This window comes from Stegostoma tigrinum, chromosome 5 (assembly GCF_030684315.1).
Source record: "Stegostoma tigrinum isolate sSteTig4 chromosome 5, sSteTig4.hap1, whole genome shotgun sequence".
Lineage (NCBI taxonomy): Eukaryota > Metazoa > Chordata > Chondrichthyes > Orectolobiformes > Stegostomatidae > Stegostoma > Stegostoma tigrinum.
Window position 1 is genome coordinate 31,675,770 of NC_081358.1, and position 15,940 is coordinate 31,691,709.

Genomic DNA, 15,940 nt, shown 5'->3' on the forward strand with positions numbered 1-15,940 from the left:
AAGGACTCAGTCTCTGGTGGCTTAAATTTAATTTGCTAAGCAATAAATAGCTAGGTACTCAGAAGAAACACACAGCATTTCTTTCTTAAGCTCCTTTTTTAGGGGTATAACATGAATGAAAATTTGTTTAAAACTTTGTGAAATTACATTGTATATCAGTTGCATTTCCTGCAGTTACCTACTCGGTTTAGCGATCCACAAAGCATAGTAAATTGGCAAAACTGAATATATTGAAGGCTAAGATAGACTGATTTTTTTCTAAACCAGTAAGAGAATCAAGGTTTATGGGGGAAAGAAACAGAAAAGTGGGGGTAAAACTTATTGATCAGCCATGATCTCATTGAACGGATGAACAGATTTGATAGATTACTTCAGCTCTTTTGTCTTATTTTGTTTTAATGTATTTATGTATTGATAAGGATATAGACTTAAATGACTCATATACATTTATTCTCAAATTCTCAGCTGATATGTCAGGAATATGTACCTAAATCCAAGAATATTTAAAAAGAGAATCTACATAATACATCATCAGAACCATTTACGGATCATGGAGTACTTTTTCATATGTAGTTGTTGCAATGTTTGAGGATTAATAAGGTCATGGGCCAGTCACACAAGTCATTGGTGTTAAAACAAATAAAAAACAGGATGTGTGGGTTCCTTCATTTTTGCACTTTCGTGTGTCTGTTTGGTTGCAAATAGTATTTAGAAATACAAAAAAACTGAGTTCCTAGGGATTTGTGTGTTTCAGAAGTGTTGGATGATAAAATGCAATGGGTGGTTGCTTTGCCTGAATAAAACAGTTAGAAAATCCAAAAGTCACATAAAATCACAGAATCCCCACAGTGTGGAAGGAGGCCATTCAGCTCGTCAAGTCCACTCAGACCCGTCCCCTACTCTATTCCCATTAACCCCGCATCTCCCATGGCTAATCTACCTAGCCTGCTTATCTTTGGCCTGGCACAGTAGAAACAATCTGGGAATTGTACAGACTTGCTCTGTGGTTCCCTAAGCTAAATTGGTGGAAAGAGCTCCACAATATTCCATTCACACAGGGCATAACACTTTAAATAATAACGCTACAATAATTAATCAAAAGAGATAGAAATCCAAATCCGCTTTAAAGCCATCAGTATATTTTCTGCAGATACTGTGATGGAATTATGTCTTTACTATGCTTGATATTATTGCATCTTCCAGAAATCTATTACAAATATATTTTACAGGCTTAGTGTTAGTTGTTGATGTGCAGCCAAGAAATATATAAGATCATGACAGATTAATCCACAGCAAACTAAATTTATTTGTGGTATTTCCATTTTAAAATCACAATTGAATGAAAAACAGCAGGAATTATAGAACTTGATGTTTTACACAATGGAAACTCTATGATAGGAGAAGAAAGCAATATTGTTTGGCATTGTAATGCTGTTAGGATATTGTCTTATAGTGGACAAGACCAAGACACTGCAATTTATTGCAGGCATGAGATCACTTTTGGATCAAACGCTTCTGTTATTGCAGAAATGCTTGGCCTGTAATACAATTTGCAATTCTGCATCTCAAAACCACGCATAACTGTGTGTAACAAACTGGTACAAATCTCAATTTGTGAGAGTTTCTTTTAGAGCTTGTGTGTTACAGCTAAAACACTCCAACTTTTTTTATACTACAGAAACACTAAAAACTGTAAAATATCATACAGCCTTCCAACAGTCATTTCATGATAATATCATAAATCTCACACTATATAATGGATTCTAGGTCTTTTCTAGAGCTCTCCATTAAATACATACAAAAACATCCTATTTTGTTAGACATATTTTCCTATGATCACTGCACACTTTCTCAATTACCTTAACAACTAGAGGAAAATATATTCCATGAACAATCAGATAGAAAGTTGGAGTATTCAGGATCCTAGCCATTCCTTCCTGCTCTAAGGAAATTGTTGAAATAACTTTACTGAAGAATAAAATCTTTTATTCACAATGTTTCTATTGAACAGCCCAAGGTCAAGCATCAGATGCATAGTGTGGCTCAATGGTAGCACTGCTGCTTCACAGTGCCAAGGACCTGTTCTAAATTCCACCTTCAGGTGACTGTGTGTGGAGTGTGAATGTTCTCCTTTGTCTGTGTGAGTTTCCTCTCAGTCCAAAGATATGCAGGTTAAGTAGATTAGCCATGCTAAATTGCCCCATAGTGTCAAGGGATGTGTAGGTTGGGTGGATTAGCTATGGGAAATGCTGGTGTAGTGTAGGGGGTGGGTCTGAGTGGGATGCTCATCAGAGTATTGGTGTGGACTTGATGAGCTGAATGCCCTACTTTGACTCTGTACAGATTCTATGAGACTCTGCCTTAACTCCAATCCAGGACTAATGAGGACAGTGCCTACTCTTGCATTACCCTAGTTCTTTCTGGCTTGCTAATTTGATATTGCTGTCTGCAACTTAAGTGGATCGCACTGAATTTAGATTTAAAGATTGCCATCAAAAGGCTATTGTAGGGTGGTGGCATAGTGGCAATGAGACTGGTTTACCAAGCCAGAACCCAGGTTAATGTTCTCCCCAAAACGGGTTCAAATCCCACCACGATAGATGTTGAAATTTGAGTTCAATGAAACATGAAGAAAACTATCCCAGCGGTGACCATGTAGCTGTTTGTTGATTGTTTATAAAATCCCATCTGCTTCACGAATGCCCTTTAGGGAAGGAAATCTATCATCCTTACCCAAATCCACATTAGTGCATATAATATACAAGTGACGCTTTTGCAGAGAGCACTGGATTTGAAAATGTTAAGAACTGATGGAGGCAGAAGATAGGAAACTATAGGCTGGATAGTGTGACCTCAGTCGTTGGTAAGATTTTAGAGTCCATTATTAAGGATGAGATTATGGAGTACTTGGAAGTGCATGGTAAAATAGGGCAAGTCAGCATAGCTTTGTCAAGGGAGGTCATGCCTGACAAAACTTACAATTCTTTGAGGAGGAAATGAGTAAGGCAGACAGAGGAAAGCCATTGGATGTGACTGATTTGCATTTCCAGCAGGCCTTTGATAAGGTGCCACACAGGAAGCTGCTAAATAAGATAAGAGCTCATGGTGTTAGGGGCAAGGTACTGGCAATGGATAGCGGATTGGCTGACTGGCAGAAGGCAGAGAATGGAAATAAAGGGATGGTAGCTGATGACTAGTGGAGTGGAGCCAAGGTCAACATTGGGACCACAACTACTCATATATTTAATTACCTGGAGAAAGGAACTGAGGGCATTGTTGCTAAGTTTGCAGATGTCACAACTATAGGTGGAGGACTAGGAAGTGTTGAGGAAACAGGAAGGCTGCAGAAGGACTTGGACAGGCTAGGAGAGTGAGTAAAGAAGTGGCAAGATAGAATACAATGTGGCAAAGAGTGCAGTTATGCACTCTGATAGGAAGAATAGAGGGGTAGCCTATCTTCTAATTGGGAAAGGCTTCAGAAATCTGAAACACAAAGGGGCTTAAGAGCCCTAGTTCATAATTCTCTTCAGGGTAATATGCAGGTTTAGTTGGCAATTAGGAATGCAATGTTAGCATTCATTTCAAGAGGGACAGAATGCAAGAGCAGAGATATATGCCTCTGCTCAGACTGCAGTTGGAATATTGTGAGCAGTTTTCGATACTGTATCTAAGGAAACGTTTAAGGGAGGGGAAAAGTTTAAGGGAGATATGCGTGGAAAGTTCTTTATGCAGAGGGTGGTGGGTGCCTGGAACGCGTTGCCAGCGGAGGTGGTAGAGACGGGCACGGTAGGGTCATTTAAGATGTATCTAGACAGATACATGAATGGGCAGGGAGCAGAGGGATACAGATCCTTGGAAAATAGGTGACAGGTTTAGATAGAGGATCTGGATCAGCACAGGCTTGGACGGCTGAAGGGCCTGTTCCTGTGCTGTAATTTTTTTAGGTCCTTGTTTTGTTTTTTGAAACGTGCTGGCCTTGGAGAGCGTCCAGAGGAGGTTTACCAGAATGATCCCAGGGATGAAGGGCTTTTCAAATCAGGAGCTGCTGAGGGCTCTGGGTCTGTGCTTGATAGAATTTAGAAGGATAATGGAGATCTGACTGAAACTTATAGAATACAGAGAGGCCTGGATAGAGCAGATGTGGAGAAGATGTTTCCACTAGTAGGAGAGACTAGGACGCAAAGGCACATCCTCAGAGGGAAGGGATGATCCTGTAGAACTGAAATAAGGAGGAATTTTTTCAGCTAGAGAGTAGTGAATCTGTGGAACTCATTGCCACAGAAGGCTGTGGAGGCCAAGTCATTGAGTGTATTTAATACAGAGATAGATTTTCCATTTTCTCTGCAGAGCGGGATGCATTCCTGGTACCACTACAGTAAATCTTCTCTGCACCTTCTCTGAAGTCATGACATCCTTTACAAAATGTTTAGCTTGGATACAAAACAAGTTAAAATTTTCAACTCTAGCTGATCAGAATTCTATCACAGTTACAAAATTGGCTTGATGGTAGGTGACAAAGGGTGGTGGTAGAGTGTTGTTCATACAGGGGGCGTGTGACCAGTGGCATCCTGCAAAGATTGGTGCTGGGTCCATTTATATAAATGATTTGGATGAAAATATAGAGGGCATGGTTAGGAAGATTGCAGGTGACTCAAAGCTGGTGGTATAGAAGAAAGTGACAAGTCATCTAAGATTACAATGGGACCTTGATCAACTGGGCCAGTGGGCTGAGAAATGGCAGGTGGAGTTTAATTCAGATAAATGCAAGGTGTTGCATTTTGATAAGATAAACCAGGGCAAGATTTACACATGGTTTATGGTAGGATCCTGGGGAATGTTGAACGACGGTGTATAGTTTCAAGTATGTAATTCCTTGCAAGTGGCATTATAGGTGGACAGGGTGGGAAAGAAGGCATTTGGCACCCTTGCCTTCAACAGTCCGAGCACTGGGTACAGGGGTCGGGGTGTGATGTTACACCTGTACAAGACATCAGTAAGGCCACATTTGGAGTACTGCATACAATTTTGGTTACCCTGCTATAGAAAGGATGTTATTAAACTGGAAAGGGTGCAAAAAAAATTACAAGCATGTTAGCAAGACTGGAGGGTTTCAGTTATAAGGAGAGGTTGGTACTTTTCTCCCTCACATGGGAGGCTGAGGGGCGACCTCATAGAGGCTTATAAAGTCATGAGGGACATAGATAAGGTGACTAGCTAAGGTCTTTTCCCCAGGCTAGGGGCATCCAAAAGTAGATGGCATAGATTTAAGGCGAGAGAGGAAAAATTTAAAGGAGACCTAAAGAGAAACATTTTCACACTCAGGGTAATGCATATGTGGAATGAGCTGCCAGAGGAAGTGGTAGACATTTAAAAGACATTTGGGCATGTAGACGGATAGGAAAAGTTTGTAAGGATATGGGCCAAATATGGGCAAATGGGACTCGTTCAGTTTAGGAAAACTTTTCAGCATGGACAAGCTGGGCCAAAGTGCCTGTTTCTGTGCTGTATGACTCTATCATCCCTGATTTTCCTTTCTATTGGCCATGCAATGGTACTAGGTAACTGATAGATGCCAGTGAATTAATAATGAAATTAATCACTTGGAAAACTGTGCTCCACAATTATAATGTAATGACTGATTACTGTTGTTAACTTGAAATATTTTCTGCAACATATTTAAAACTTACATTGACAAGTTGGTTGACAAAAGTAATGGTATGCTTACATTCTTTTGGATTCAGTGAGGTTCCCTTATCTTAATGTAGTTTTGAGCTCTTTATTCCAGAGAACAAGATTAATATAGCTTCATAGAAGACTCGAATAAAGCTGTCAGGTCTTCCTCTGTCTGGGGCCTTGGTGACAGTTTCGTTACTCTCTCCTAAATGAGAACAGCAGAAAAACTATTTATTGTCTCCAAATTGTTTAAGGTGGTTCTTTTTCAGTAGACATGCACTTACATACCCCTGGAATAAGCTGCCAATGGGTCTGGTTCCCGAAAGAGAAACATTGTAAACCCGGATTTCAGGAGTTGGTGATGAGGAGAGATTGTACAAATTACTGAAAGAACTGCGTATGCTGCAAATCAGGAACAAAAGCATAAGTTGCTGGAAAAGCTCAGCAGATCTGGCAGCGTCTGTGAAATAAAACTAGAGTTCATATTTTGGGCCTGGTGATCCTTCCTCAGAATTCACTGCTACATCTGTTCTAGACATGCCTGACTTGACGAAGTTCTACTCCTCTCTATGACAGTTCTGAGGAAGGGTCACCAGATCCAAGAAATTTAATCTGATTTTTCTTCACAATTGCTGCCAGACCTGCTGACCTTTTCCAGCAACTTCTGTTGTTGTTCCTGTTCTACAAATTAGGCTTGTTTTGTCCAGAATTTAGAAGCCTAAGGAGTGATCTGATCAAAGTTTTCAAGGTATTTACAGGAGAAGAAAGGGTAGATACAGATAAACTATTTCTACTAGATGGGGATTCTGGAATTATAGGGCTTAGTCTGAGAATTAGGGCCAGACCATTCAGGAGAGATGTTAGCAAGCACTCCTACACTCAAAGGGTGGTACAGGTTTGGAACTCTCTTCCATAAATGGCAGTGGACGCTGGATCAGTTGTTAATTTTAAATCTCTGACAGATACATTTGTTAAGCAAAGGTACTAAGGGATATGGGGCAAAGGCAGGTAAATGGAGTTTCGATGCAGATCAGCCATGAGCTCACTGAATGGTGGAACAGGCTCAAGGGGTTGAATCGACCACTCCACTTCTTATGTTTTGATGTCAGGATCATGGAGATTCCTTCCACTTCTAAACACTTAGCTCAAAATGGTATTGAACCTAAGGAATTCAAGCAAACATCCAGGTGCCTGATTGGCTAGCAGAGATATGGAGGCTGGCTACTTTCGCATCAGGCATATACCTTCACGGTTGATACAGTGTGGAGCTGAAGTATGCTGAGTCTTCCTGATTACCTTGACACTTTCAAAATATCCAGCTTTAACCTCTGTAATGATCAATTCTAACACTTTTCCCAGGACGGACATCAATCTAATTGACCTATATCCTGACTGTTTTCTGGTTCTTTTCCTTCTTGAATAGAGGGGTTATATGGACAACTGATGGAACTTTTCTAGAATCTCGTGAGTTTTGGAAAATTAACACTAATTCTAAGCATAGTACCTCATTAGCTACCTCATTTAGATTTAAGGATGAAGTTGTTCAGGAGTTGGAGCCTTGTCAGTGCATAGTCCATTGATTTGCTCCACAGGTGGATAAGGTTGTTAAGAAAGCATATGGTGTTTTGGCTTTCATTAACAGGGGGATCGAGTTTAAGAGTCGCGAGGTTATGCTGCAGCTCTACAAAACCCTGGTGAGACCACACTTGGAATATTGTGTCCAGTTCTGGTCACCCTATTATGGGAAAGATGTGGAGGCTTTGGAGAGGGTGCAAAGGAGGTTTACCAGGATGCTGCCTGGACTGGAGGGCCTGTCTTACAAGGAGAGGTTGACTGACCTCGGACTTTTCTCTCTGGAGAGAAGGAGGAAAAGAGGTGACCTGATCGAGGTGTACAAGGTAATGAGAGGCATGGATAGAGTCGATAGCCAGAGACTTTTCCCCAGGGCAGGATTGACTGCCACGGGGGGTCATAGTTTTAAGGTGTTAGGAGGAAGGTATAGAGGAGACGTCAGAGGGAGGTTCTTCACCCAGAGAGTTGTGAGTGCATGGAATAGTTTACCAGTGGTAGTTGTGGAAGTGGAGTCATTAGTGACATTTAAGTGACTGCTGGACATGCTCATGGACAGCAGTGAATTGAGGGGAATGTAGGTTAGGTTATTTTATTTTTGGATTAGGATTATTCCACGGCACAACATCATGGGCCGAAGGGCCTGTACTGTACTGTACTTTTCTATGTTCTATTTCCATTGACTGGCTCTACATTTCCAACAACTTCCCTCGAGATTGTAATTTCATTGAGTTCCACTTTCCCAATTCCTGATTTACAGACATTACTGCAATGTATTTTTCTATCCCCTATAGTGAAGAAAGAAGCAAGATATTTCTTCATTTCATAAACCTTTTCCTTATTATCAACTATGAACTCCCATTCTCACTCTCCAGTGGAACAGTCCTACTCTCTCTTGTCCTCAAATATGTGTGGAAACTGTTGCTATCTGCTTTTAGCAGCCTTCTTCTTATACTCTCAGTGCTTTCTCCCGATCAATCCTTTGGTCACTCTGCCTTCCTTCATGTTCTGTCCAATTATCTGACCAGCCACTAATTCTTATGCAAGTATCTGCTTTTTCCTTCAGTTTGAAGCTTTCTTTAAATTCTTTATTTAACCAGAGATGTGGGTCCTCCCTTTGGAAGTGTTCCTTGTCACAGGAATGTACATATTGTGAGTGTTCTGAAATCTCCCCTCAAATATCTGCCACTGCTTCACTGTTAATCTATCCTCTATCCTAGCGTACCAGTTCACTTCAGCCAGCTCAGCTTTCATACCCATATAGTTAGCCTTTGTTGAGTTTAAAATTAATCTTTTTGGCAGCCAACTGCTCCCAAGAAGGCTAGCTCTACAATTTAGCTTAATGCATTTCAGTGACCTTCTACATTAACCTTGAGAACAGCCTAGAGGATGGTTAAATGTGGCACAACCTCCCCTAAAAAGTGCCAAGAAAGACAATAGGAATTGCCAGCTCTGTGGTCAACAGGAGGTGATGGCCTCATGGTATTATCGCTGGACTGTTAATCGAGAGACCCAGGAATGTTCTTGGGGCCAAGTTTGAATTCTGCCATTGCGGATTTTATTGAATTTGAATTCAATAAAAAGCACCTGGGATTAAGAGTGTGATGATGACCATGAATCGATTGTCCAGGAAAACACATATGCTTTGCTAATGTCCTTTGGTGAAGGATTTCTGTCTTCTTTACCTGGTCTGGCCTAAATGTGACTTCTGACCAACAACAATGTGGTTGACTCTTAACAGCCCTCTGGGCAAGTATGGATGGGCAATAAATGCTGCCTAGCCAGCGTCGCCCTCATCCCATGAATGAATTTTTAAAAAACTGCTGATTCCGCATCGATTCTTCAGACATGAGGAGAACCACAGAAGACTATTAAATAATTTAGCTTGGACATACTCAAACAATGAGTCTTGAATGCTATTAGGAGTGGCATGGTGGCTCAGTGGTTAGCACTGCAGCCCCATAGCGCCAGGGACCCGGGTTCGATCCCAGCCTCGGGCGACTGTCTGTGTGGAGTTTGCACATTCCCCTCTTGGCTGCGTGGGTTTCCTCTGGGTGCTCCGCTTTCCTCCCACATAGCACAGGAAGTATTACTACAAAACTTATGTCTTCTCTTAAGATTACTCTGAAGTTTGTTATACCATAGTAACAAACCACTTCCCAAGTTATTTACTATTTTTCTCATATTGCATTTTATTTTGTCACTCTGTTGGATAATCATAGAATCCCCGCAGTATGGAAGCAGGCCATTCAGCCCATTGGGTCCACACTGACCAACTCCAACACTGTAACCCTGCGTTTTGCATGGGTCACCCACCTAGTCTGCACATCCCTGACACTAGAGGTAATTTAGCTTGGCCAATCCACTCTAACCTGCACATCTTTGGACTTTGGGAGGAAAGCGGAGCACCCAGGGGAAACCCACGCAGACACGGGGAGAATGTGCAAACTCCACACAGACAGTTACTCGAGGCTGGAATCAAAACTGGGTCCCTGGTGCTGTGAGGCTGCAGTGCTAACCACTGAGCCACTGTGCCTAAATTTGTAAAAGTCAAAACTAATCTCTTCTCCTTGAAGCAGTGCAGTAGACTACTACACACCTGAGGCAGAGTTCCTTTGACTAGATCTGGAATGTCTTCCCTGCTGTAACCAACTGCAGTTAGGCCATCTTCAACCTTCAAATCAAAGAGGAATTTGCGAAGAGCATCAGCCAGAACTAAACCTGCATCTTCACGTTTCACAGCTTGCACATCAGTCCCTGAAGGAGACAAAGAGCTCAGTTTGTAGTATCAGCTAGGAATGAGGTCACACTGTATGCTCAGTAAATTACAACTTCATTTTACTTTCCTCTGCATCTGATTCCAGGAAATGCACCACACATCAAATCACACGCATACAAGCGAACTGAATGCAATTACTAGTTATTCCAACAAAGCTCGTCTTATTACTAAGCCATGCGTTGATTAGTGCCTCACAAAGAAATTCTTTGTGAAAATCGGAGAAACTGAATTTCTTGCCTGCCAAGAGCTGTTTCGCAATTACAATATATTTTATGCCGAAAGCTCTTTGATATTTACTTTGGATCAAATTTATTAACTGCAGTCTGCTAATTGAGAGTGCAGTCCAAGGTAGACAGGATAATGAAGAAAGCATTTGGTACGCTTGCCTTCATTGGTCAGTCCATTGAGCACAGGAGTGGGAAGTCATGTTGTGGCTGTACAGCACATTGTTTAGGCCTCTACTGGAATACTGTGCCCAATTCTGGTCTCCCTGCTATAGGAAGGATGTCGTGAAACTTAAAAGGGTTCTGAATAGATTTACAAGAATGTTGACAGGTTTGGGGTGTCTGAGCTATATGGAGAGGCTGAATAGACTGGAACTTTTCTCCTTTTAGTGTGGATGCTGATGGGTGGGCTTTTAAAGGCTTATAAAATTGAGGGGCATGGATAGGGTAAAAAGACAAGGCCTTTTCCCCGGGGTGGGGGAGTGGAAAACTAGAGGGCATAGGTTTAGAGTGAGAGGGGAAAGATTTAAAAGGGACCTGAGGGGCAACTTTTCAAACAGAGGGTGATGCATGTGTGGAACGAGCTTCCACAGGAAGTGGTGGAGGCTGGCACAGTTACAGCATTTAAAAAGCATCTTGATGGCCATATGAATTGGATGGGTTTATAGGGATATGGGCCAAATGCTGGCAAATGGAACTAGATTAATTTAGGATATCTGGTCGGCATGGACGAGTTGGACCGAAGAGTCTGTTTCCGTGCTATATATCTCTGTGCCTCTATAATTAACCAGAAGATAAATAACTAGTTAGAACTTAATATTAATTTTAGTAATATTCACTAAAGTTTCTTTACTAACTGTAAATTAATTGATCTACACATACTGGAAAGATAATCTATAAATAATGTTCTACATATGGGATTTATATCTAATTGATAAGCTGATCTGGAAAATCTGTACAGATTAAATACATTGTATTTTGTTCAATTAGTCATAGAGATTGGTTAGTAAGCAAACATAATTATAAAACTGACAAATGGTGTCTCATTTAATGACAGTTGAGGTTAGTTGTCAACCTTATCAACCTGATTTCTGTCAAAAAGTTTTTGTAAGGGCATTACCAAAAATGAAATGAAATAAAGGTTCTACCGATTTATGAATTCACTTCCAAATTCTCAGTTCTAATACGGTTGAAGCGGTCAGTTTGAATTGTACTTTCCCACCTAGTATCTCAGCTGCTTCCAAGTGCCGGTCAGGGCACACAGAGCCTGTGAAGGTGAAGACTGCAGGCGAAGTCAAAACCACCGAGAGGCCATGGGGCTGCAAAGACCAAACAAAGTTTATGTTGTTGGAGCGGTAATCGCCAAAAAAATTCCTGGCAAGCAAGAAAATGGTTGAAATCAACTTCCTTCCAAATCCTCATATCAACGACTTCACCAAGATCTTCTCGAGCTGTGATTTTGTAAAACTAAATGCTTGTACATCTCTCTGTCTCAAGCCCAATCACAATGGACATATTTTCTGGTTACCTACCACTGGCTGAGGTAGGTTGCTGCCATCAAGCCTTCTTTCTAATCTTTCAAAATTACATCTAGACAAGTTACAGTGCCTGTAATAAAAACAAAATTCACACTGCCAAAGAGAAACTTACAGAACTGCAACAGAAACCTATCCTATTTTAATCATAATATCATTACTGGGGTGCTACAGGTAATCCTCCTTTCTACTCTTAGTGCAAGGGCACGTCAACCAGCAGTTGAGAATAGACCACACAGGATCCGAACAAGAAGCATCTTACATAACAAGGTCTAGTTTATTACATCTTTCTCCATCTAAAGACAATGTGACATCATTAAGTGGGGCAGGAATAATGGAATCCAACACTAACTCTGTCAAAATGATTAAATTATGCAACATAGATCTTAAATAATTTACAGTTTCTTCCACATGTCCCTTCTTCAATCCACAGGAGACTAATTTCCACTGACAAAGCTGCTATTTGTTCACTACAGTTACTGATCATCAATTCCCTTCTCCTCTTGCTTGCTGACACGTCCGCTGTTTATTTACATCAGGCATTATTCCTATCCTTTTAAATCCTTAATGCTCCCGCCCTTTATAAAGTCCTGTCTTAAGATTGCACACTACTATTTAATTTCTATTGAAGGCTCTTTCAATCAATTTTGCCATCAAAGTACTACCTATCTAATTTCCAAGCAGCACAAGCCATCCTGCACAATTTTGGTCCCCTTACTTGAGAAGAGATGTAGATGCATTGGAAGCAGTTCAAAGGTTGATTCCAGAGATGAAGGGCTTGTTTTATGAAGAGATCTGCTTGAGGTGTACAAGATGCTAAAGGGGATTCAGAAAGTTGATGCAGAGAAAATAAAAATACAAAATTGCTGGAAAAGCTCAGCAGGTCTGGCAGCATCTGTGAAGGAAAAAACAGAGTTAACGTTTCAAGCCCTGGGAAAATGTCAGTTTATATGCCGAAAATGTGGAGGTGGGTGGGATAGGGAGTAAACGACAGGATAGAGCCCAAAGAGAGAGAAAGACAGTTGGACAGACAAAAGAGTTGCTAACGACCAGGGTGGGAGGGAGAATAGCTGTTAATGGGGACTGTTAGTGACTAACAACAGGGGGTGTGTAGTGGCAGACTATGTGGTAACAAGGCCCGGTGTGTGGGGTTGTGGGCTGGGACATGGACCAGTTTAGGCCCTAAAATTATTGAACTCAATATTGAGTCCGGAGGGCTGTAGGGTCCCCAAACTGATGTAGGGAGGACGTTTTCACATGTAGGGCAATCTTGAACAAAAGGTCACAGTTTTAGGATAAGGGGTAGCAGTTTTAAAACAGAGAGGAAGAGAAATTACTTCTCAAAGGTTCATGAATCTGCAGAATTCACTACCCCAGCATGTGATAGAAGCTGGGACATTGAGTAAATTTAAAATAAATTTAGATAGATTTTTCATTAGTAATGGGCTACGGAGAGCGAACAGCAAAGTGAAGTTGAGGCTGAGATGAGATCAGCCATGGTCATATCAAATGGTGGAGCACGTCTATCTGGTTTCCCTCCATAGTCCAACGATGTGAAGGTTAGGTGGGTTGGCCATGCTAAATTGCCCGTAGTGTTCAGGCTAGTTGGATTAATTGTGGGAAATGCAGGGTTACAGAGAAAGGGAGAGGCATGGGTCTGAGTGGGATGGTCTTCAGGACATCAGTGTGGACTCAATGGGCTGAATGGCCTCCTTCCACACCTTGGGATTCTATGAGCTGCTCACTCGAATATAGTCTACTGTAGTTAGCCCTTGGCTTTCAGTTTGACCTTAAACTGAATTTTCTACCTCATTTCCAGTTCACTTACAATACTTTTTACTTCCAACTCAGCGATCCACCAGATTTCAACCCAACTTCACCCCAATTCTGGGGTCGTTCGGTTGTGCTCTTGCAGAGTGAGATATAGAGTAGTACAGCATGGAAACAGGCCCTTCGGCCCAAACTGGTAGTTCTGATTGTCTGCATTTGGTCTGTATTCCTCTAAACCCTTCTGATCATTGTACCTAATCAAACTTTTTAAAAAATGTTGCTATTGTACCTGCCTCAACCACTTTCTCTGGCAGCCCATTCCACAAACTAACCACTCTCTGCATGAAGTGGTTGCCCTTCAGGTCCTTAAATCTTCGCTCTCTCAATTTAAACCTATGCCTTCTAGTTTTCAATTCCTCATCCCTGGGAAAAAGACTATATGCAGTCATCCTACCTATGCCCCTCATGATTTTATACACCTCAATAAGGTCAACTGTCATTCTCTTATGTTGCAAGGAATAAAGTCCTATCCAGGGCAACCTCTCCCTACAACTCAGGCCTACTAGTCCTGGCAACATCCTTGTAAATCTTGGCACAATTTCCAGTTTAACTGTCTTTCCTATAACAGGATTACCAAAACTGTACACAGTATTTCAAGTACAGCCTCACCAATGACTTACACACCTGTAACATAATGTCCCAACTCCTATACTCAATGCCTCGACCGATGAAGGCCAGCATGCTTAATGCCTTCTTCACCACCCTGTCCACCTGTGAAACCGCTTTCAAAGAACTATGTACTTGTACTCCTAGGTCCTCCTGTTCCACAACACTCCTCAGGCTCTCACCATTTACTGTACAAGTCCTACTTTGGTTTGACTTTCCAAAGTGCAACACCTCACACTTACCTGTTTTGAATTGCATTTGCCAATCCTCAGCCCACTTCCTCATCTGGAAAAGATCCCTCTGTAATATTTGAAAACCTTCCTCGCTATCAACGATATCTTCTAATTTTGTACCCCCTGCAAACTTACTACTCATGCCTTGTACATTTATATCCAGATCGTTTATGTAAGTAATGAATAACAGAAGTCCCAGCAACGACCCTTGTGGCACACCACTAGTCACAGGCCTCCAGTCCGAGAAACAACCTTCAACCATTACCGTACGCTTTCCCTGAGCCAATTTTGAATTCAGTTGGCTAGCTCTCCCTGGATCCTACGCGACCTAACTTTCATGACCAGCCTGCCTTGCGGGACCTTGTCAAAGGCCTTACTAAAGTCCATATAGACAATGTGCCTTAACCTCATCTATCCTAAAAGGTTTGTCAGACCTGGCTTCCCACACACAAATCCAAGCTGACTAACCCTAATCAGACCGTGACTATGCAAATGTTGGTTGATTCTATCCCTTGGTATCCTCTCCAATAACTCGCCTAGCACTGATGTCAGGCTCACTGGCCCTTCACTGGGTCAATACCAGCAGTAGACATCCACGGGCAAAACTGCTGCTGGTTTACTTTAGAATGGAGTTAAAAAGTGCAACGTTCCCACTACGTTAAATATAATCACATTCCCCACCACCACACTCCTCTGTTGGGGACATACTCCACCTCTCTGACTGTGAGGACCGTCCAAAGTAATCATTGTTTTTTGAACAGATAACAGAGGTTTCAGATTTTAACATTCTTTGATAATAAAGAAGTGATCACCCCGCGATACTCATTATAACAAAATTCTTTATAGAAATTGGAGCAACTTTGTAAGACCAGGTGAGTCACTTGAGATACCTGCAACTTTGACATGATCTACAATCTATCAGATTACAGAACTGGGAGAGCAGCCTGTTGCATTTAAAGGATAAACTGGGTCTCTGACAAAGAGTCATAAGTTTGAGTTAGATTTCTTGCTGTCAAATGTACTGAGGTAGAGTGAAGAGCGTTGTTTTGTGTGCTCCATGACAGATTATACCATATAAATTGCAACAGGGTGGCAGAACAGTGTTACAGCCATCGAGTCACAGAGTCATATAGCATGGAAACAGAGTCTTTGGTCCAACATGTCTGTGTCAACCATAATCCCAAACTAAATTAGTCCCATCTCCTGACCCCTATCCCTCCAAACATTTCTTACTCATGGACTTATCTAACTGTCTTTTAAACACTGTAACCATACCTGCATCGACCACTTCCTCAAAGTTCATCCTATACGCGAACCACCTTCTATGTCAAAAAAATTGCCCCTCATGTCTTTTTCAAATTTTTCTCCTCTCACCTTAAAATATGCTCCTAGTCTTGAAATCCCTCAGGAAAAGACAACTGCCATTCACCCTATCTTTACCCTTCATTATTTTATAAATCTCTACAAGTTGCCTCTCAACGTCTTACACTC

The 15,940-nt window shown here is 41.5% G+C and overlaps 1 protein-coding gene across 4 annotated transcripts in view; it reads right to left on the minus strand.

Moving 5' to 3' along the window:
- The window catches only part of adhfe1 (alcohol dehydrogenase iron containing 1), a 47,535-nt gene that overhangs the window by 3,450 nt on the left and 28,145 nt on the right, over positions 1-15,940 (minus strand). For 3 of the 4 annotated variants that reach the window (XM_048529914.2, XM_048529912.2, XM_048529913.2), the window contains 3 exons: positions 11,468-11,564; positions 9,842-9,999; positions 1,356-5,878 (listed from right to left, as the gene is read on the minus strand). In XM_048529914.2, coding sequence (XP_048385871.1) covers positions 5,795-5,878; positions 9,842-9,999; positions 11,468-11,564 — 339 coding nt within the window. In that variant the 3' untranslated portion in view covers positions 1,356-5,794. Of the gene's footprint in view, positions 1-1,355; positions 5,879-9,841; positions 10,000-11,467; positions 11,565-15,940 lie in introns of those variants that run through there. The other variant, XR_007247440.2, reaches the window with a different exon arrangement.